Source organism: Ambystoma mexicanum, chromosome 3q (genome assembly GCF_040938575.1).
Source record: "Ambystoma mexicanum isolate Mex_15411 chromosome 3q, UKY_AmexF1_1, whole genome shotgun sequence".
Taxonomy (NCBI): Eukaryota; Metazoa; Chordata; class Amphibia; order Caudata; family Ambystomatidae; genus Ambystoma; species Ambystoma mexicanum.
In genome coordinates, this window is record NC_090926.1 from 478,054,378 (window position 1) to 478,078,180 (window position 23,803).

Genomic DNA, 23,803 nt, shown 5'->3' on the forward strand with positions numbered 1-23,803 from the left:
GTAGTGCTGGGTCTGGTGCATTCTTGTTTAAATGTTTGCAAGGTGGAGTGGACGAGTAAAGATTAAAAATAAGAATATTCCTGTCCACTCTTTAATTTTCATCTCTATCTTGTGCATACATCAGCACAGCCTGCTATTTCCGTTTTGTATGCAGCATTTATTAATGTGTTACTATGGAATCTGCCTGGCCTTGAGAAAGGTGCAAAACCAAGGTGGATTCCATAGGAATTTCTTAGTCTTTTGCCTGCATGAAATCTTAAGCAGGCTTACAAAGCAATGCCCTAACAAGAGAGGAAACCAGCACTGACGTGATCTCTTGGGCCTGATTCATAGCAGCATTTCCACAGTGGTGAAATCCCATTGGAAAATAATCTGTGAATCAGGCACACATCTCCCCTCTTTTCCCCTTCCCCACTTTGTCAGTGCTGCAAAATGGAGTAGAACGGGAACTGGATGCGTGAAAACCTTACACCTCCCTTTTACGTGTCCATTTACTTCTCTGTCCCCTTTCGAATGAGGCTGGTCCTGCAATTGACCGTTATCAATGGGAATTGACGCATTTTAAAAAGTAACATTTTGCAATGTTAGTATGATTACATATTTTGTATTTACTTTAACAGGTTATTTTTCGGAGAATACACATCAGTTCAAATGGGGTGGAAAACCGAGCCTGCAGATTCTATTGTGTGACTCGTAATGCAAAACTCACGTTAGTTCTACAAAGTACCACGTGCAAACATGAATAATGCTTATTTTAACCAAGGTTATCCTCATTTAAATATTTTTAAAAAACAGACAACTGGCGTGTTTTTTATTTTCCTCTCCGTGAGACATAGGCCCCTTTGGGAGTAGCTGGATTTCTTTGCAATTTCTACAATTCACTAAATGACTTTTAAATGTAGATGTATCTTCAGCTTTTGCTTCTTCCAACAATTGGGTATTCCTGGTATGAGTCATGGCTTTATTTACATGGGGCAACCTCAAGTTTCCGATATAAACTTTGTTACAAAATGCAGTGTGCCACCACAGCGGTCAAATATCACGTGAAATTCCTTCTTGAAAAGTCATGAAAGGGTAAATAGTCTCGTGGTGTCACGCATGGCAGCACTCAGAAGCGGCATGTGTATAAGTGTGATCATCTGGTCCCATTGACTGTGACCAGTCAACACAACAAGCAGGCATTGACCAAGCCCATAGGTTTAACTGCACTTAGGTTTAACTTCACTATTGTGACATAGGGGTGCATAGGAGCACTGCGGTACGGCGTGCAGGGGTTGGTGAGGTGCAGTGGGAGAAGCATTGGAGAACACAAGAAGGGCAGAGGAAGAGAACGGGCAAGAGTGCTGGTGGAGGGCACAGGGGAGGAAGATAGGAGGGAGATTGGACTTATAGTCATGGGGTGTAATCATATGTCCAGATAATGCCATCATATACAATGGGGAGGCCTTATGCCCAGCTCTAGAAATGAGAGTATAGGTGTTTTCTCATAGACACATACACAGAAACAGGTATCCACACAAAACAACCTAAAAAGTGTGTGCACTGTGCCACCCATGTACACTTACAGACCATCCCTTGTATACTCACACACCCACCCATGCAATTGAAACCAAACACTCCTTCGTACAAACATACTCAATGGCAACACACATTAGACATACATGTGCACACACAGGTGGGTAGACATGAAAAGTGGGAAAACACACCCCCATGGTCCAACGGTGGCACTAATAAGCATCTATACAGAGGCACACATAGTTGTGCATGCAGGCAGAGACATGCGCCAGGGCAGTCTGGCTGGTAATTGGCTGCTATCTTCCAAGCCACCTCGTATCATGTTCAAGATCATGGGAAAAGTGCCCTCCATGATGTGATCAGTGAGAGAAGAGGTTGAGGGGGTCATGACAGCACAGCAGTCATCGGGTGCAATATAGAACAACTTTTTGGAGGGGTGTCGTCATATTGAAAATTGATCATATGTTAAATGCAGTGTCAATCAAAACATGACGTTGACAGCCAAAAACCAACATCGCCCATCTATGCCATCGATCACAGACATGTAACACTCATGTTCATTACAAATTTTCCCTTGAAGGCAGTAAACTTGCATTCCTAACACTAAACTTTCGACCGACACTTTGCATAACACCGTAATTGCTTCACAGATAGAATGTGCGCAATGTGGTGTGCCCGGGGAAGAGGACAGCAAGTAAGAAGACATGTTTCTCAAATGTCAGTGCCGACTGGATGGCTGCTTAAAATTGTGGGGCTACACGTGGGTCTGGGGATATGGAAGAGAGGTGGTGGGCGTTGGTTTCAACATTATGTAAAAGTGTCAGAATCCATAATATACTGCACCTACCAGGTGGCTAACATGTATTGTAATTTTGAAAAATGTGAATCAGCCTTGTGTGGATCCTAAACTATGGCCTAGATATTAAGCACACGCCTGTGCAGCAGTTGCTGAGCAGGTTAGGCCATGAAACACCTGAAACTACCAAGAAGTCTTCTATATTCCCCATTGAGGTGATCACTGTGCCATAATTGAGGGAGATGGTAATGTACTAGAAGCAGATTTGATGATTCATCTACCACTTGAATTATGGGTAGAATGACTTTCCACAACATCTTCAAACGTTGACGAAGATTCAACTGGAACAGTCCAGGTTCATCAACGAATAAAAAATGAGGGTCCTGGGACGGTAGGCATGGTGCTAACTTCTCCTAGAGGGCACTGCAACATGCCCCGCCACCCAACCGTGAACTGGCTGGACCCAAAGAGCAGTGGGGCATGCTTAACATAGATCAAGAAAACATCCAAATATTGCTCCAGTGCTGTGGGAGGGAGGCCAAGTGAAGCAGTGATACTCAGAGCAGAGCATAGGGATGCTTGTTAAGGAGAATTCTCTGTTTAGGCTGAATTTCCCTACCTAGTGAGTCCCCCAGCAGCTTTGCTGGATTTCTGGGGTTTCTTTTTTTCTCCTGCCAAGAGTGAGACTCTTTTACCCTCACTCTTGGACATGTTGAAGTGTGTTTTCTTGGTTAAACCTTGTGTTGAATGGGCTATGGGGTCTTTTACTCCATAGGGCCTCATGTATTTTTGTGATATGGGTTACACAACACCCTCTGTGCCGTGACCCAGGGGTGTCCTAGGGACTCCCCAACATAGACTCCATACCCTGGGACTGACTACTGTCTCCCAGGGCATGTAAAGTCACCAAAGACTTTGCTAGTCTTGAATCCTGAACAGAACCAGTACAAACCATCATATTGTGGACGTACTGGCTGGGGCAATTCGATTGCCCCAGGGTCTGTTAGTCGAGGGGGCACGTCTCCGTCCCCCCTGATCGAGTTTTGGCTGGTGGCAGTGGAAACTACTTTTTATATTCGACCGCGAATATTTCCCTATGGGATTTCCCATTGTTTTAGGCTAACACATTTAATTATTTATTTACGGTAGCCTTAAACATACCGCCGGTTTATATATTTATTATTATAACTCCGGTTGGGACTTTTTGCCAAAACTTGATTCTAAAATGGCGTTGGCGTTCGCCTCTGTAACTCTGAACCAAAGTGGAGCCCTTTGTTCCACTTTTGGCGGGCTTCTCCACAGAAGCCCTCCAAAGTGGTGCCACTCTGTCTGGGGTACTTAGGAGGGGTGGAGGGGGATTTAGGCACCCTGGACTGAGTTACCTTGGTAACTCAAGTCGCACTCCGTCCTGATTGGCCCAAGTGGTGAGCCGGCCGGCTCACCACTTAGCATGTTTGAGTGACAGCTAGGCTGGGTGAATGGGGGTTTGCTGCATAAAAGCAGGGCTTTGGGGACTGGAACTTCAGAAGTCGCCACAGGACCAAGAATCCGACGAGGGAAGAGCTGAGCCGACCTGCTTCGACGACACCACCCGGTGGAGCCCTGCTGAACCGTCTCACCACTTTTCCCGACGACCGAGGAGAACTCTTAACGGAGTGGCTCCTTCCCTTGACTGGTGGGGACAACCAGTTTTCACCTTCTTTTCGCTTCTCGAGGTATCTCGTGGCCGCCTTGCCCGTGCCAAGCACCCCGGCAACCGGAATACCACACTTTTACCCCTAACCGCGAAAATCGGTACAACCCTTTAACCGGAGGACTCCGCGGCTGGTTTCTTCCCGGGCAGTGCAACGACCTTCTTCTTCTGCTCTTCAGCGAGAACTTCTTCTCCCCTGACCGACGTCGAGCCTTGCTGCCACTGCCTGGAACAACTGCCACCGCTGGAGGATCCTTTCCGCTTAAGGTACCGTGTTCCGCCTGGCTTCCCTTGCCACCGACTGTACGGGGTAGATTTAGCCCCCGGCTTTCGACCCTGGGAGTGCCTGGGACACCCTGGCTAAACTTTCTAAGCCACTCTAAACTCTTTCTAACTCTTTGCAAGACTTTGAATCCCTAATAACAGTGTGATCTTGGGCACATTTTCGCTCCGGCTACTCTAAGAGTGGGCCCTGCCTAGTGACTTTTTCTCACCTGTGACTTTGTGCTTCTTTGAGCCTATTGCAAGTGTTCTGGACCTTAGAGTGGTGTGTTTAACCCATTTCTGTTTTTTTTTATCCCTTTCTTGAACCTACTAGAGTGTCATCTAACGTTAAGCGCTCACCTCTGTTTTAATTATGTGGTGTTAACTTAGAGTTGTCTAGATAGGAGTAAGGGTTGGAACTGCTTTCATTATAACTGTGTTTGAAGTGTTTTTACTATATTTTGCTAGAGTGATTTCAACTTATGTGTGTTTAATAAATAAATAACTATATACTTTTGAAACCAAGCTCTGGTCAGTGTTTGCTTGTGCTATTGTATTTGAGTACCTATTGTGTATACTTTACATACTGCCTAACTCTTCTTGAGGGAAGTCTGACTGCTCAGCCACAGCTACCAGGTAAATCTGGGTGGTGCGGACTGCTACCAAGTGGGTTTACTGCTATACCTGTAGTCTTAAATCTTTTGCAGTGGTCCCCAAGGGAACTGCACAGGTTTCTGCCTAACACTTGTGTACAGCGGTGGGATTTGTATTGAGTATACATTTTATTGTGCTTTAAATACCTTAGTGCAACTAACCACAAAGCTTAGCACTGTAAAAGTAAACCTCTAACATGTCAGTTATAGAAAGCTATAGTCAAGAGTCCCTTGCAGCCAAAACTGCTGATTGTTTAAGAGTGCTCTGTAAACATAAGGATCTCCTGACTAAGGGCAAGAAAATGGAGCTGATTGAAAGATTGTTAGCTAACCAAAGTCTGGGTGATGGTTCAGAGGAACCTATCACTCCAGCAACTGTAGATGACAGTATTGAAGTTAACATGGAGCAAAATGTTGATGATTCTGAGGAAGAGTCAGAAGAGGAGGGTGAGGCTGTTGTGACTGTCCCCCCTAGGCCTCTGCCTGCTCTACCTGCTGTACCTACTGGACCTTTACCAGGTCCCACATTTAGTCCTCAGTACTTTGAACTGGAGAAAATGAAACTAGAATTGGAGTATAAGAAACTTAATGCTCAAACTGACAAAGAACTAAGGCTAAGGGAAATGGAGCTCAAGTATGACTTAGAAATGAAGAAATTATCTGTTGAGAATGTTTCTCTCTCTGGCTCCTCTAGAAGTTCCAGTCCTAAAAGACCCTGGATGCCTAAAGAATTGATTGGTATGTATGAGCCTAAGTTGGATGTGTTGGATTGGTTGTCTCTGTTTGAATATAATCATGGGCTCCAGAACATCACAGGAAATGACTTACTCACCTGGTTGTTCTCTAGGCTTCCCCCTGTTGCAACTGAAGTGGTAATGGAGATGGGGGAGGAGGATAGGAAGGACTATGAATGTGTGAAACTAGCTTTGATAGCTAGGTTTGGGAAGACCCCTTCCCAGTATCTTAAGAGGTTTAGGAGCCTCAAAAAGCATGATGGTACCCCTTGGGCTACCTGGGTGAGTGAATGTTTGAAAAACTTAGAGGGATGGATTAAGGGTTACAAGATGAACACTTATGAAGGTATGAAGAATTTGTTTATGTTGGAGACTATTTATGATGCCTGCTCTCCTGAGCTCAGACAACACTTGGCTGATTCCAGGGAATTAGATTCCCGGAAACTAGCTAAGGCTGCTGACTTGTGGGTTGCCAACAGGGCCACTCACAAGGATTCTGGGGTCACTCAGAAGAAGGATGGGGAGAAACAGCCCAAAAAGGACTCCAAAGAGAATTCTAATACTACAAATTCCAAAGAGGGCCCCAAACAAAACTATAAGGGTAAGCCACAAGGGAAACCAAATCAGGCTAGTGTACCTCCTGGTCCCAGACCAGAAGGAGGTCAGAACAAGCCTCCATTCCAGCGAGCCTTTGGCTCATGCTTTGTTTGTAAGGCTACTGACCATGTGAAAGGAGATCCCAGATGTAAGGGTAAACCTTCAGGGGTCCAGCTTGCCTCCTTAGCCTTCGCTCCAGAAGAGGAAGTACATATGGCAAGTGGAAACTTTCTATTACTAGCTGATGAACCCACTGGAGTCTCAGCTAGTGTTTCTTTAGTCTCTCTGGGGTTGTGGGAACAACAGAATTTAGATGTCTATAACTCTATCCCAGATAATACTAAAGAGTATTATAAGGACAGTGTCCAGGTGAATGGTCAGGAGACTCCTGCCATTAGGGACACTGGAGCCAGCATAACTGTGGTGGATGAATCATTTTTCAAGGCAGAGGATGTTGCTAAGGCACCCAAATGCCTCACCAAGTTAGCTGGTGGGCCTGTGCAGATGTGTCCCCAGTTACCAGTTCTCATCCAATGTAATGATATGGCTGTAAAAATACCTGTCAGTGTACAATGTGAAGTGCCAGGTAGGGTTCTGTTGGGTAATGACCTCAAAGCTCTTGGAGTTGTGTCACATACCCCCAGACCCCCTAGCAAAAGGTTACAGGAGCTCACAAAACCTGCAAGAGAGAAAACCCTGAGAGGGTTATCTCAGGAGATGATGACAGAAATCACTCCTCTCCCACTGGAGCAACTTACTGCAGTATCAACCAGATCAGGAGCAAAGGGGCAACCCAAGACTCCTAGGAAAAAGCCAGCAGCAAGCACTCCAGTGCTTCCAACAAGGACTTCCCCTAGGTTGTCCAAAGTTACACCTGTAACTCCACCTCCAGCTGAGGCTGAGAGGGAGGTACAACCCTGTGTGGTTGAGCTAGACTCTGAGGAAGAGCTAGAAGGAGGCCCCAACCTTATTGGAGATTTGGACCCTGAGGACCATCCTGAGCTGCAGTCTTTACTGGCAGAAGGTGGGCCTAGCAGGGCAGCTTTTCGTAAGGGGCAAAGAGAATGTCCAACTCTGGAAGGTCTCCGCCACCAGGCAGCTTCTCAAGCTGATGGGCAAGAGCCTGGGAAGTATAGGTTACACTGGGAAGATGGCCTCTTCTACAGTGAACCGACTGAGTCTGAACCTGGAGACTACAAACGCCTTGTAGTCCCACAAGAGAACAGACAACAGTTCTTACAACTAGCCCATGAGATACCTTTGGCTGGTCACTTGAGTTTCAAGAAGACCAAGGAAAGGCTCTCACTCTACTTTTATTGGCCAAAGATGGGGGCTGAAGTAGATAGATATTGTAAGAGCTGCCATACCTGCCAGACTTCTGGTAAGGTTGGTTCCAAGAATGTGGCACCTTTAGTGCCTCTCCCAGTTGTGGGAGTCCCATTTGAGAGGGTAGGGATTGACATTGTTGGTCCCCTTGATCCTCCAACCTCCTCAGGCAACAGGTTTATACTTGTTGTAGTAGACCATGCTACTAGGTACCCTGAGGCAATTCCTATGAGGACTGTTACAGCTCCGGCTGTGGCTAAGGCCCTCCTTGGTATTTTCACCAGGGTTGGGTTTCCTAAGGAAGTAATCTCTGACAGGGGATCAAACTTTATGTCCCACTACATGAAAGCCATGTGGAAAACCTGTGGAGTTACTTACAAGTTCTCAACAGCATACCACCCTCAGACAAACGGGTTGGTTGAAAGGTTTAACAGAACCATGAAGAGCATGATAGGTGCTTTAGAGGAACCCCTTAAGAAAAAGTGGGACCTTCTACTGCCATGCCTTCTCTTTGCTTATAGAGAAGTCCCTCAGGAGGGAGTAGGCTATTCTCCCTTTGAGCTTCTCTATGGCCATCCAGTCAGAGGTCCATTGGCCCTGATTAAGGAGGGATTGGAAGGTGCTCCTCCCCCCAAGCCAGTCAGAGTGACTGACTATGTGATAGGTCTCCGGAGGAGAATGTCGCACATGATGGCAGAAGCAAGTGACAACTTGAAAGCTGGTCAAGCTCTGGTCAAACATTGGCATGACCAGAAGGCTAACATGGTTGAGTTTACTCAAGACCAGCTAGTTCTAGTTATGCTTCCAACAAGGCAGAGGGCCTTGCAAGACAAATGGATGGGACCCTTCAAGATTGTGGGAAAACTTGGAGAGGTCAACTATCTGGTGGATCTGGGCAGACCCAGGGAAGCTCCTAGAGTCTTCCACACCAACCGACTAAAAGCATACATCTCCAGGCCTGATGTAGGAGCCTTGCTTCTAGCTTCAGCTGCAGAGGAAGAAGAGAGTGAATCTCTCCCTGATCTCCTCAGAGGTGTGCCTTTAGATGAAAAAGTTGAAGGAGTCAATCTCTCTTCAGACCTGACACCTGAGCAACAAGAGGAGTGCAAATCTATGTTAAATCAGTTTGCCTCCCTGTTCTCACTGTCACCAGGCTTGACCCCTTGGGGCCAGCATGAGATACTCACTGGTGACTGTCTGCCAGTCAAAAGCAGAGGGTACAGAATGTCAGAACATATCAGAACCCACATCAAAGGAGAGGTCAAGAAGATGCTTGATCTCGGGGTAATAGAGCCCTCTACCAGTCCATGGTCTAGCCCAGTTGTGTTAGTACCAAAGGCAGGATCCAAAGACTTGAGATTCTGTGTGGACTATAGAGCTCTAAATGCAGTCACCAAGACTGATGCCCACCCTTTGCCCAGGACAGATGAGTTGGTGGATAAACTTGGTGCAGCCAAGTACCTCAGCACATTTGACCTAACGTCAGGCTATTGGCAAATAGCCCTGACAGACCATGCCAAGGAGAAAACTGCATTTTCAACCCCAGTTGGCTTGTACCAGTTTAAGGTCATGCCTTTTGGACTAGAAAATGCACCTGCCGCATTCCAAAGGATGGTGAACCAAGTTCTGGCTGGGATGGAAGATTTCTGCATGGCATACTTGGATGACATTGCAGTCTTCAGCCACTCCTGGGAAGAACATGTGAACCACCTAGGACATGTGTTGCAGGCTCTGGAACAGGCCCATTTGACAATCAAAGCCAGTAAGTGCCAGATTGGTCAAAGTAAAGTGGTCTACCTTGGACATGAGGTAGGAGGTGGAGAAATAAGGCCTTTGCCCAGCAAGATTGAAGCTGTGCAAAATTGGACAACACCAACTACTCAAACCCAAGTGAGAGCTTTTCTAGGCCTCACTGGATATTACAGGAATTTCATTGAGAACTATGGGACCATAGCTTCTCCACTGAATGTAATCTCCTCTCCCAAATTCCCTAAAAAGGTAAAATGGAATGAGGAGTGCAATCAGGCCTTTGAAAAACTGAAGAGAGCTCTTTGCCAAGCTCCAGTATTGAGAGCTCCTGACTACCACCAACCTTTCATTGTACAAACTGATGCTTCCAATGTAGGTATAGGTGCAGTTCTAAGCCAACTGGATGAGAAGGGTAGGGAGCACCCCATTTGCTTCATCAGTAGGAAACTGAAGGATCCTGAGACAAGGTGGGCAACTATCGAAAGAGAATGCTTTGCTATTGTGTGGGCACTGAAGAAGTTTAGGCCATACTTGTATGGTTCTACTTTTGTTATTCAGACTGACCACCAACCCTTGAGATGGTTAATGCAAATGAAAGGGGAAAATCCAAAACTATTGAGATGGTCAATCTGCCTGCAAGGGTTTGATTTCACCATTGAGCACAGGTCAGGGTGTCACCATCAAAATGCTGATGGACTCTCTAGGATGTATATCATCGACTAGAGGTATGAGGTTCATCCAGGAGTGGATTAAATCCTCCTGTCCCTTAGTCTGGGGGGGGCGAGTGTTAAGGAGAATTCTCTGTTTAGGCTGAATTTCCCTACCTAGTGAGTCCCCCAGCAGCTTTGCTGGATTTCTGGGGTTTCTTTTTTTCTCCTGCCAAGAGTGAGACTCTTTTACCCTCACTCTTGGACATGTTGAAGTGTGTTTTCTTGGTTAAACCTTGTGTTGAATGGGCTATGGGGTCTTTTACTCCATAGGGCCTCATGTATTTTTGTGATATGGGTTACACAACACCCTCTGTGCCGTGACCCAGGGGTGTCCTAGGGACTCCCCAACATAGACTCCATACCCTGGGACTGACTACTGTCTCCCAGGGCATGTAAAGTCACCAAAGACTTTGCTAGTCTTGAATCCTGAACAGAACCAGTACAAACCATCATATTGTGGACGTACTGGCTGGGGCAATTCGATTGCCCCAGGGTCTGTTAGTCGAGGGGGCACGTCTCCGTCCCCCCTGATCGAGTTTTGGCTGGTGGCAGTGGAAACTACTTTTTATATTCGACCGCGAATATTTCCCTATGGGATTTCCCATTGTTTTAGGCTAACACATTTAATTATTTATTTACGGTAGCCTTAAACATACCGCCGGTTTATATATTTATTATTATAACTCCGGTTGGGACTTTTTGCCAAAACTTGATTCTAAAATGGCGTTGGCGTTCGCCTCTGTAACTCTGACCCAAAGTGGAGCCCTTTGTTCCACTTTTGGCGGGCTTCTCCACAGAAGCCCTCCAAAGTGGTGCCACTCTGTCTGGGGTACTTAGGAGGGGTGGAGGGGGATTTAGGCACCCTGGACTGAATTACCTTGGTAACTCAAGTCGCACTCCGTCCTGATTGGCCCAAGTGGTGAGCCGGCCGGCTCACCACTTAGCATGTTTGAGTGACAGCTAGGCTGGGTGAATGGGGGTTTGCTGCATAAAAGCAGGGCTTTGGGGACTGGAACTTCAGAAGTCGCCACAGGACCAAGAATCCGACGAGGGAAGAGCTGAGCCGACCTGCTTCGACGACACCACCCGGTGGAGCCCTGCTGAACCGTCTCACCACTTTTCCCAACGACCGAGGAGAACTCTTAACGGAGTGGCTCCTTCCCTTGACTGGTGGGGACAACCAGTTTTCACCTTCTTTTCGCTTCTCGAGGTATCTCGTGGCCGCCTTGCCCGTGCCAAGCACCCCGGCAAACGGAATACCACACTTTTACCCCTAACCGCGAAAGTCGGTACAACCCTTTAACCGGAGGACTCCGCGGCTGGTTTCTTCCCGGGCAGTGCAACGACCTTCTTCTTCTGCTCTTCAGCGAGAACTTCTTCTCGCCTGACCGACGTCGAGCCTTGCTGCCACTGCCTGGAACAACTGCCACCGCTGAAGGATCCTTTCCGCTTAAGGTACCGTGTTCCGCCTGGCTTCCCTTGCCACCGACTGTACGGGGTAGATTTAGCCCCCGGCTTTCGACCCTGGGAGTGCCTGGGACACCCTGGCTAAACTTTCTAAGCCACTCTAAACTCTTTCTAACTCTTTGCAAGACTTTGAATCCCTAATAACAGTGTGATCTTGGGCACATTTTCGCTCCGGCTACTCTAAGAGTGGGCCCTGCCTAGTGACTTTTTCTCACCTGTGACTTTGTGCTTCTTTGAGCCTATTGCAAGTGTTCTGGACCTTAGAGTGGTGTGTTTAACCCATTTCTGGTTTTTTTTTATCCCTTTCTTGAACCTACTAGAGTGTCATCTAACGTTAAGCGCTCACCTCTGTTTTAATTATGTGGTGTTAACTTAGAGTTGTCTAGATAGGAGTAAGGGTTGGAACTGCTTTCATTATAACTGTGTTTGAAGTGTTTTTACTATATTTTGCTAGAGTGATTTCAACTTATGTGTGTTTAATAAATAAATAACTATATACTTTTGAAACCAAGCTCTGGTCAGTGTTTGCTTGTGCTATTGTATTTGAGTACCTATTGTGTATACTTTACATACTGCCTAACTCTTCTTGAGGGAAGTCTGACTGCTCAGCCACAGCTACCAGGTAAATCTGGGTGGTGCGGACTGCTACCAAGTGGGTTTACTGCTATACCTGTAGTCTTAAATCTTTTGCAGTGGTCCCCAAGGGAACTGCACAGGTTTCTGCCTAACAATGCTTTATGAGGGTGCGAGAGGTGGTAATTCGCTGCCCAGTGAATTTGTGCGGGTCACAGTTTGGGACGCTCACCCAGCCCAAGCAAGGAAGAGCATGGGATGGTCATAATCATTCATCGGGTGGAGGTGGGCATCAGATTCATTGGGGCAGTGTAATTTCAGAAGGCAGGGGCATCCCACGTGTGGGCGCACATGCACATGTTCTGCAGGTAGCGCTAATGTCATACATCCGAAGGCAGGGGGGTCACTGCAAACATGTCTTCGTTGGGCAAAGACAGTGATCTCTCAAACTATTAAACAATCACATTTGTGAAGTGCCGCTATTTCTACATCTCATTGTACAGATTTAGGAGCTGTGTTTTGTGACATGTACATCATCCAAGCTCTAGAGGAACACACGAGAAACACATCGCATGAGAGCTGGTATTGTCAACACAAAACAGACAGATCTAATGGGCAGTAAATGACATCTCTGGCAATGGGTAGTCGCCTGTGAAAGCCTACTAGCAAAGCAAAATGCTCTTATTCAAGAAGTAACGCTAATGAGCAAAAGCATTAGTAAAGATATGGCCGTCTCCTCATTACATTTGGAAGCCTAGGTCATTAAGGAAACATCTGAAGCAGAGCACCAGGAAAGCCAGAAACCTCTCTGGGTGCTTCTTGTTCATTTTCAGAATACCGTATCTACTGAATCAAAACTACAGGGACCCTTGCAGGTTGTGCATTTATATGTCGCCCGAGCCCTTCCTAATCGATCATGGTCTGCTGCTGAAGCACCTGTATATGAGACATTTCAATGTACTCCCATCATGGCACCTATTCGAGTAGCTCTGCTGGGGTTCACTGCTACGTTGCATGCTACTTGCACTCCGAGAAACACTTGTCCAGTGCAAATGCACATTGAAACGACGGGAATGTGCACTAGAGCAATTGTTGCCCTGGTGCAAACATGTGGCAAAATTGAACTTGTATCAGTGGAAGGATTCAGTAGTATGCAGGAAGAAAGCAAACTGGGTTGAGTCATGCTGTGACGGCAGCCACCGCTGTTTGCTCCACACCCTACTTAACAAACCCTACTTAACAACCTGTCTCCCTCGACTTTCCCTACCCCAACTATGGTTTCCTCCCAGCGTTTCGCACAGATTTGTTGGGGCTCATATTCAAAATCCCCATAAATTACGTAGAGGGGATCTTTTACCTTTGCACTTAGGTGCAAATAGGTCCCCTGTGCGCGATGTTTATCATTTGAACTTTGGAGTGTAAAAGAGGGAGGTGTAAAGTGGAGGCACATTGCCTTCATGCCTGCCTTTTGCACTCCGCAGTGCAAAGCGAGGCAGCAGTGCCTGCCATCTGCACATGGCAGGCAGAGCGTATAGTGGAATTCTGAGGATTCCGCCTGTTTTCTTTGCTGGTGTAAAGAAGCAGGCAGCTTACACAGGAAACCACAGCATTTACGCCAGCATTAACACGTCATGCTGGGGAAAATGCTGCTGCATTTTTATGGTGGAGAGGAATGGGGGGACAGAAGTGCAGACTAGGATGTGTTCCCCTTCACCACCATGCAAATGCAGGGTCTGAAGCTCAGTGGACTAATGCATCCACTACAAGGACCTCTGTTTGAGCTTCTGGTCACAGATTCGAATCCTGCCAGGTCCTCTCATCCCTTCATCCTTCTGAGGTCGATAAAATGAGTACCATTAAGTTGGGTTACAATAAACACCTGTTGTTAGCACCAAGATGCCCCTACGGGGGAGAACAGCGCTTTACAAATACACTTATGTTACAAATGCATGAAAAAGTGAAAAAACGAAATATCAATTTGTGAAATGTGAATGCATTAATATTGCGCATTATTTATATGTTACTCTTCATGGGAGACAAGTCCATTTCTGTGTGTGGCTGACTATTAATTATGAATTACTAAAATAAAGATAAATACACATGCAAAGTTCTACATGCTTGTGGAGTCCTCCTATGTTGGGAATGTGTAAGAAAATTTGAAGAATCATATCTTATTTCAGCTTTATTATTTATTGTATTTTGCCATATTTAGCGTAGCGCAGGCCCTGCCACAGGTGGTAGACACAGGAATGTGCAAACCAGAAGAGACACAACAGGACTATAACCAAGAAATGCAATACATCAAACTAAGGTTCCCAGCATTCAGCATCCTTGCGATCCATCAGGTCCTCAGGCTTAGAGAATAGACAGGTCTTCGGCTCCTTCTGAGACTTGAGAAAGGGTGTGGTAAAGTCAGGGGGGAAATGAAATGGTGTCCCAAAAGTAGAGGTTGCAACAGAAAATCCCGCCTGAAGTGCGTTTCTTTTTACTAAGCCGCGCTGGAGTGCGTTTCTTTTTACTAAAGGAATCACGAGGCAAGCCTGGTCTGTACTCTGTGTAGGCTGGACTCTAGCCAGTGGTTGGGATTTTTCTGTCTACTGATTGGTTGGTGGAGGTGAAGAGCCTCAACAACAAGGCAACTAAGTTGGAACCGAGTGAGATGTTCCAAGGCACCCAGTGAAGTTGATGGACCATTCTGGAGATAGGGGTACAGTTCCCAGGGCGGCAAATCAGACGGGCTACTGAATGCATAGAGGGACTGTAAAGGAAGCAGAGTAGATTTGGGGTGAACCTATTGGTGGGGGAATCTCTCTCGCAGATATGTTTGAGGACACGAGATTGCATGATAGGATCAGGGCTGAATATTTCCCAACCAGAGCCTTCCCAAACTCTGTGGTGCGGGGGAACAATGTGCGCGCCACTCTCTCTGTGTGTGATGCCCTGGGCGCCTGCAGAATGTTGCCTTGCCCTAGACCTGCTCTTGACCATATTGGAAAGGTCAAGCTCCACACCAAAAGCCTGGACCTTACAAAAAACAGAAAGAGCAAACATTGCACAACAACTATTTTAGACAAACGTGAGCTTAATGACTAAGGAGCGTGTGATGCTTTCTTCAGGTGTTTAAGACAGGTCAGACCTGTGATCTTTAATGTTGCCAGTTGGTGTATGACTACTATACGTATATGTTTCAGCACTTCTAAGTACAATTCTTAAACTGTTGAACTCGGCACAATTGTGCATACGGAGCTGCCTGCAAACAACATTCGAAAGGCCTAGGATAGGAGAAACACACCTGATTGGAACACACATGCTAAACATATGAAGGCAGAACAGAAATTGATGTTTCCCTGTGAAGACTGAGAACTGTTCAAACAAGTCTGGAGTATAGCACCAGTAGAGGTACAGTGGTCCACCGGGTGATATAGACTATGGGGGCCAGGTACCCGAGTAATAACGCCAGAGGACCTACTTGACCACGCTGGGTGATCCAGCAAGACCCTGTGCACGTCACCTAATGATGGACACCAGCCTCAGTAACATGTCCTATTAAAGTGCAAGATACATGTAGGAGAAGGGTGGTGCCATTTATGAGAAAGCTCACAATTATGTGTGGATCTGCGTTAGTACCAGTCCAAAAATGCATAAGGGATCTACATTGTACAGGTTCCTCCAATCGGAAAAGCGCACTGCACATTAGCCTCGCTGATAGGTTGTTTTATAAAATGTCGGACCGTGTTACCTAATTACGAGCAGCAGTTAATCCAAAATGTGCACGTTTAAGGCATCCTCGTGCAGTGTAGTTTGTGGGGGCCGTATAACATTAGCATCCTGCGTTTGCAGTGCTGCTGATTGCATTTCTCACGTGTGAACTGCATCTGCGCATGCTCAAGTGCACTATAATCCAGCCCCAGCCCTTGGTCACATCAGAGTTGTGGCCGGTTACTGCCATTTCCAAAGCGGCCAACAGCTGTGCCTGCCCGCTGCTTTAGCGCTGACTGGGGGATTCTTGCTTGCTGGTCACTTTGGAATGGCAAAACGCCATTGAAAAGGGCTCTGTAAATCAGGCCCACTGTCTACTAAGACCTAGCGGTGTTAAAAATGAAGAGGCCACTTCAAGGCGTCTGAAACGTGATGGCTAGAATATTCCACTCCACGAGAAGCTTCCGTCAAGTTTCCAGACCGTGTCACTTCTGCGTGTCGAACTCAAAAAAATGCCTGGAAGCAGACTGGTAACCACGTGTTTATGCGTTGGGCAAAAAAATACAAAATTGACCCTTTGTAAGTGAGCCTCCATGGCGTGGCCTGAGTGACTATCACGCTTGTGTCTGGCAACAGGGCTGAACACGTACAAACAACCCCGAGCAGGTCTTTTTTTCACAGCAGTGTTGTAGCCCTACCGAAAAAGCGTGCCTCACAGAGAGAAAGTTGGTTCATACAAAGCCTTCACGAGTTCACCAATGGATCCAGCGCATCAATATTTACACCACACACAGCGAATGAGTGCGCCACTGGAGTCATGAGGTGTTCATTAAAGTTCAACAAGATTAAATGAAGGAACACACTCCCGTTGTGGGCTGCGTTTTACACAGAAAAACACATGTAGAGGCGCTTTCTCCCCACTTTCCCTTAGGCCGCCCCCGCCCACAGCACACACCAGCCAAGAGGAGACAGGCGTAGCGCAGTCAGTGTTACACGTACACTAACATAGATTCTAGAGACACAGCTACGTTGTACCCCGCAATAAAGTAGTGGCGACGGAAATGGGCCAATATGCTTTCTTGTGGCCGATGTAAATGTGATTCCTGGCCTATTCTAGGGAGACGTTATTATTGTATTCCATTAAACATCAGCATTAACGGTCTCCGCAGACCTGTCGCAAACCCCAGGCCACCAGATGCAAGCAATCGTGACCCGGTAGCGTTCGGGAATGACGAGGGTGGCACCTAAGCAGGCCTTGACAAATGGCTGGCTGGGGGGAATTTACAGACGATTGCTCTTGCTGCCGGCTCATTTCTGTTTTCCAGTCGTCGGAAAGTGCGGAAATCAATCGCCCAAGTCTCTCGTTGATCACGCGGCTCATCTGGGAATCGCGGCTTGTGTGTGCATCGCGGGCACGGCGTTCTGGGCGCTGCAGTGCGCCGCGGGCGTCGGTAGGGGGCGCTCTTGCATGAAAGAAGACAGCTCTCTTTTACAACACTCGCAGCCTATAGGGTGAGGCGCCTGCTTGCACACTGCGCTGAGCTGAAGTGAACGCCAGAGCGCTCGAGTGCCAATAAACCCAGCACACGCTCTGAGCACGCTGGCACCGTGACTCACGTCCCGCCCACAGCTGCTCAATCAGAAAACACCTCTGAACTTTGCCGATTAATGTGTTTGATTATTGAATACCATCCAAGTGCGTGCCCCCACCCCCTTTTTTGTGTACAAAACAAGTTGCACGCGTCATTCGAGTTCACTGTATTATTTGCGTGTGTTCTATTGTTAATTCGTCCTTTTAGACGACATTGGCGTCTGATGTTGTCTAAATGCCATCTCTATCGAGCTGTGAAGCGGGGGTGGGGTGGGTGAGCAGTGGTGATCTCGTTTATATATGTTGTAATTAAAAACAATGTTAGAACTCCAGGAAAAGGCTGGCATTGATTGCCCAGATGGGAGGCATGGTGGATATTTTCACCACTTCACCTGCCTTTCTATGCCAACAGCAACCAACTGTGTTTTCACCAGTATTTCATACAGTGCCTAAACAAGCAGCTATACATTTTCCATATATATATATATATATATATATATATATATATATATATATATATATATATATATATATATATATATAGTTTTAGTTATTTATTTATTTTAGGCAGCAAGAAAACGAAAACAAAATAATACTTACCATGTTAACTTCGGAGACCATGTCTATGCTGGCGATATCTATGTTCATGCCAACAGCCACAGGGGGACCTGCAAACCGACAAGATGGTTCTCAATGAGACCTCCAAGAACTTTTAACCGTTTCCTACCAGAGCCATCACCACTTGACATGCCAAGTAATGGCCGGCTCCTGAAAGGTGCCCACTTCACATGCAGCGTGCGTCGTCCCGCTGGACCTCATGCACCCGGGAGGCACAGCCCACACAGAATTCGGACACCACCACCGCAGGCACACACGTACCCACGCCATGCCATGCCGCCATCTGGGCAGAGTGTGTGCAGAGAGGCTGGCTAATGCCAAGCAGGGCTGTTGTGCAATATCGTATGGACCAACACCCCTCACCCCTCACCCCCACATGCTTCACTGTGCCTGGCCCATGCATAGCGCATACGGTGACCGCACACATGCCTCTATTTTAAGAGTTATGGCTGCTAACATCATGGTGCGGGGTCATTTGGTGGTCGATGGGATGAGAGGGGTGTTCGTGGGCAGACATGGCATGTAAGACTCAATCACCATCAGCCTCACCGCTAACAGGAGGGGGCGCGCAGGGGGTAAAGCGCCAGCCGTTTAATCGCGGACCGACAGGTATGTTCTTCGCGGGAACTCAGCGGAAAGGTGAGCGCCTGTTAACGCCGATTAGGGACAAACGAAAGGGGCTCGTTGCGCACAATCCACACGCAAGGCTTAAAACATGCAGGCAATCGGCTAAACAAGGATAATGACACAACAAAAGAATAATACGGCTCCAATCTGGAAAAGGCGCAAATCAGCCTCCTTTCCAGTAGATCAACATGCAATCGCGTTAAGTGGCGCCTGCACCGGATGGCACATTAAGCAAGCCAAACTCCCATGAAATGGGAAAAGGCGACAGGCGAGCACCCCTCCCAAAATCACACACACATGAAGAACTCCTCTCTCTCTCTCTCGCAGCTCGCACCCCGGCAAGATTACCTCCGAAATCCGGCCTCAGGCGGATGTCATAGCCCTTCAGCAGCCGGTCCACGGTCTCCTTCACCAGGGACATATTGCTGGGCTCATTGGCGCTGAGGAAGAGAAGCAGGAAGAGAGCGTGATTCCTCATGGTGGCCCCTTGCCGAAGGAGATCTGCCGCCTGCACATTCCTGGAGCAGCGGCGTCCTGCTACAATGCAAAGTGATACAATGATCCCCCCACCCCCCCCCCCCCCACACACACACCTCCTCCTCCTCCTGCGGCCCCCCCTCGCAGCCCTCATCCACTTACCTCTGAGCACACACCACTGCCAGGAACAAGGGGAGGAAGGACCAGACGCCGGCGTGGCCCTTTCCCCGGACTCTCCACATGCCTTTAGCTCCTGATATGATTTAAGGGTTTCGGCGAAGGGAAGAAGAGATCCAACTTATTCTGGCCAGTGCAGTAATTCTAATGTGAGGCGCATGCGCACGCCTCGGCACAACATCAAAAGGAGCAGTGGTGGCGGCGGCGGCGGCTGCTGCTGATGGAGGAGGAGAGGGAGCACATCTTTCCCTCTCTCCTCTTGCACAGAGTAGGGGAAAGGGAATTAAAGGGGAAGACCGGAGCCCGTGGCAGCAGGGAAATGTATTAGCGGTGGGTCGCCTCGCATGGGGATGGGGCGCTGTCAAGTAGGGCATCTTGTGGTGCCAGAGAATTGCATAATCGGAGTCTGGCCAGCCTCGGGGGCTGCATGCCGCCACCGCACGTCTCCGTGGCCGGTCCATCCGCCGGGCTGGGATGCACGATATCTTGGTGAACCCGCTGGGATGCCAGCGGTGACCATGCTGCCCACATAGCCCTGCATGGGGCGTGAGGCATCACTGCGCGGCCCGCACTGCGCTTGGGAGGAGGGTGGGGTGCATCGTGCGCCCCATGCGCATGTGGCTGCCTCGCCAATTTCGTCGCGGTCCCCACTTCGTTTGGGAGCCGATGCATTATTTGCGTCCATGGCATTTGGGAACCGATCGTAGTGCCTCGTTTCAGCCGCTTTGAATAAGGCGCTGCGTCAGGTGGTGTAAGCGAATGTGTTGTTTGAACCCAAATCATTCGGGAGAAGATCGTAGTGCCTAGTGTCAACGACTTTAAATTAGGAGCTGTGTCAGGTTTGCAGAGATACTGTATTTATTTGAGCCCAACGCATTCGGGAACTGATGCGAGTGCCTCCTCTCTCCCGCCCCAAGCTAGGAGGTGGGTGGGATGATGTAACCCTCGGGCAGTGTATCTCCTATATTTGGTAGCAGTGCACAGTGCATCACGGTCCACGGTGCATTTGGGAGCAGTGCATGCTCTGTTGCGCCCAATGCATTATTCATGCTGGAGAGAAGGTTCGCTGCCGCCGGCATATAGAACACGCTGAGCAGATTCGTCGTTGTTCCCAATGAATCTTGGAGCTAGAGCAAGTTCATGATTGCATTGCACCCAACACCTGTAGGCGCATTGGCGACCACGTGACTGTCCAGATGCATTTGGGGGCGGGGCCAAGGGACGGCACCGCGGCTTTTCTACTTTTTCAGTTGTATTTGGCCTCGGACCTCATGTGTACCCCGGACTGCGGCTGCTCCCATGTTTGAGTCTCATCACGAAACAAAACACCTCTTTGTTTCAATAGATCACATGTGCACTTTTCAGAGCACACGTTACAGGCCGCCTTTGCTGGTGGCCTCTGGACCTCCTGCATGCTTTAAAGTATCCAGCAGCGTCCTGATCAACGCAGTGCCTGTTTACACCAGTTTCGACAGCATTAACACATTGCTGACAAAGGGAGCTTTTCAGTGGAGATTCAGTGATTTATTTCACACATCTTTGCATTTCTTTCATCTGTGCAGTAGCCAACAAAATCCTCAGCTTCTCACCCCCTCCCTTAGCTCTCAGCTGTATGTATGGGTGACCCTAAACATACGTTTCAAAGGGCCCCCATAATCCCTGACACGTCTTCTGCCAGCCCGGGCTCGGCTACATTGTGCTGTGGTATCGGGGAACTGAAGGAAGGACATGAGTGTACCTAGCAACGTTGAGGGCTGGACGAGGAGCTTGAGGGCTGGACGAAGAGCTCGGAGGTATAGCCAATGCATTCTGGAGCAGAAACACCATTCAGACCAGAACATTATAGAGCCACTTATGAGAGTGGGTTCATGTAAGAGGCGGAGGAGATTTAAATGAGCCCAGTGGGTGTGGGAGCTACGCTGGTATCCCATGGTTTAATTAAAAACATAAATAAATAAATTAACGTTCTTTTGAAAGTGAATCGTTTCGTAAAACACTTTTGGTCTATTCCACCAAATACATATGCAGTTTACGTGTATGTGTATGTAGCTGTAGGGGAGGTGGGAGTAATGGGGGTGGGGAAGGAAGAGCGTCATCGGGTGGGACCACCAAAGCAAAAACATGGTTGACAAAAAAAAACAAACAAGTTGTCCTAACTACAAGTTTTCAAAAGAAAGTCAAGCTACAACTACGCAGACGACACTCAAATCATCTTCAAAATCGAAGACACAACCCAATCACTTAACCCTAGTAGAATGTCTAAAAGAAATCTTTAACTGGTTGAACGCCAATAACTTAAAAATCAACCCAGGAAAGACAGAAATCATGATTATATCCAAAATCCAAGAGAACAACACCTACATTCCATGGCCAACAGAAATGGGCACCACGCACACACCATCTAAGGTAGTAAAAAACCTGCGAGTCCTAATGGACAATGCCTTAACCTTAGAACCACAAGTAAACGCAATAATTAAGAAATGCTTTTTCCTCCTTCACACAACAAGATGAATCCTACCTTTCCCCTTTTCACCCACAAAACACTGACAATCATTGCCCTCATCATGTCAAGCATCAACTAGGCAATCAGCCTCTACCTCGGGATGCCGGAATACCTCCTGAAGAATTTACAATGCATCCACAATGCAGCAGCCAGACTCATACTCAAACTATCCAGAAGAGACCTTGTCACTCCAGCACTATAAATACTACATTGGCTCCCAATCAAACATTGTATCACATTCAAAACAATGTGCATAACACATAGGGCAATCAGCGGACAAGGAACAGAATTCCTACAAAAGAAAATAACATTCTACAAACCAACACGACTCCTCAGATCAGGCAATGAAATTCACCTGGAACCAAAACCATATGTCAAGAAAAGTCTAGGGTGCTCCTCCTTCTTCCACCTAGCTGCAAAAACCTGGAACAACCTCCCAAAAGAAATAAGAAACACCAACTACCACCTAAAATTTAGAAAACGTCTAAAAACCTGGCTCTTCAACACCTCAGATCCAAATTGAAACAAAACAAAATAATAATAATCAAACAGGAAACACCAAGAACAGATTGACATAATATATGATGGCACAGACAACACCCAGGACCAACTAAGGGAAATTCCCACAAGAACAAGAGAGACGACGCTAGGTGGAGTAAAACACAAGTGACAACCCCATGAGGACATACATTTAACATACATGCCCAACTCCACCAACAACCTTACCCACTCAGAAAGGACATAGGGAACAGGCATAGCTCGCAAGTAAATCAATCCAAACCTAGGCTACAGCAAAGACAAACTGCGATAAAAGGGCTAGCCCAATCGAAAGAAGCTGAGTTAGAATAATGACAAAGAGATGAGACAGCCTTATCAAGCTGAAACTTAACCACCGAAAGGAAACAACCTTCTCGAAATCACGAAGGAAACTCAATAGGAATATGCATGGATACTAACCAACTCCAAAACTACTAAAACCTCTCCCCTCCTCACACACCTCTCACATTCTAACCAAATACAAGCACACCTCTTAAAGCTGCAGCAACCCGCACGTATTTCACCACATTGCAACAACAACCACACCCGCACCCCACAGACCCCCTAACAACAGCACACGATGGACTCAGAACCGAATAACACACCAATACGCTCGGCGAATGGTGTAAACTGTACTGAAGCTGCCAACAGTACTTCACAGCTCACTTGCTCTTTTCCAAACTGTGTCCAACTAACACACCTAACATATCCCCTCTTGTTTTACAGATCCACGAGATTGCCAAGGGACCACTCCGGTGGTGATAGTGCACGGTACAAATATTCTTTAACATTAACATAACACTAACAATAATAAAGTTAAATGGAGTGATAACCATTTAATAAACTCAATAGCTCAATTACTGTGGATTGTAATCACTTGACCCTAGATTGGAAATGTGTTACATTTACATGTGTTACATTGTTACATTTAACTCTAATTCCCTTCATACGTTTGTAAATTACCATTAAAGAGATTATTCCTAACTGCAGGCATCAAAGGTGTGATCATAAAGAAAAAAGCAACACCCATATCCATTTGACGTGCTTGTCTTTGATCAGAAAAAAAATCTGAGGAGTATGATCAATAGGATTGTCAAAATAGAAATGGACCCACTGATGAGATTGTCCATAATTAAAAAGGTCTCCAAGCAAAGTCGCTTTGGGAAGTCGCTGTTATGCTGAAGATACTCCGAAGGACAGCATTAACCTCCGACTTCACTCATTGGAACTTGTTTACCTGGTGACTCCGCCCCTTTACCCACAACTCCTCAAAAGGTGCAGACCATGCACTTCGGTGCGCCCACTTCTAGCAAAGTCTCTTTGGGAAGTCGCTGTTACACTGGATACTCTTAAGGACAGCGTTAACCTCCTACTTCACTCTTTGGAACTTATTTACCTGGTATGCAGCGAGCACCTTAGTGGATTGTAAGACTGTTATGAACTAATTTAGAAGACTCTTGACAATTATAGATAAAAAGGACTATCAGGTCTATTCAA

At 47.1% G+C, this 23,803-nt stretch overlaps 1 protein-coding gene across 2 annotated transcripts in view; it reads right to left on the reverse strand.

The window, feature by feature from the left end:
- Positions 1 to 19,534, reverse strand: part of GABRB2 (gamma-aminobutyric acid type A receptor subunit beta2) — a 1,186,575-nt gene extending 1,167,041 nt beyond the window's left edge. Inside the window, exons 1-3 of one of the 2 annotated variants that reach the window (XM_069654272.1) lie at positions 19,252 to 19,534; positions 18,961 to 19,052; positions 17,968 to 18,035 (exon numbers count right to left, since the gene is read on the reverse strand). In XM_069654272.1, the coding sequence (XP_069510373.1) occupies positions 17,968 to 18,035; positions 18,961 to 19,052; positions 19,252 to 19,331 (240 nt within the window). In that variant the 5' untranslated portion in view covers positions 19,332 to 19,534. The remainder of the gene's footprint in view (positions 1 to 17,967; positions 18,036 to 18,960; positions 19,053 to 19,251) is intronic. The other variant, XM_069654271.1, reaches the window with a different exon arrangement.
- Positions 19,535 to 23,803: the final 4,269 nt, after the last annotated feature.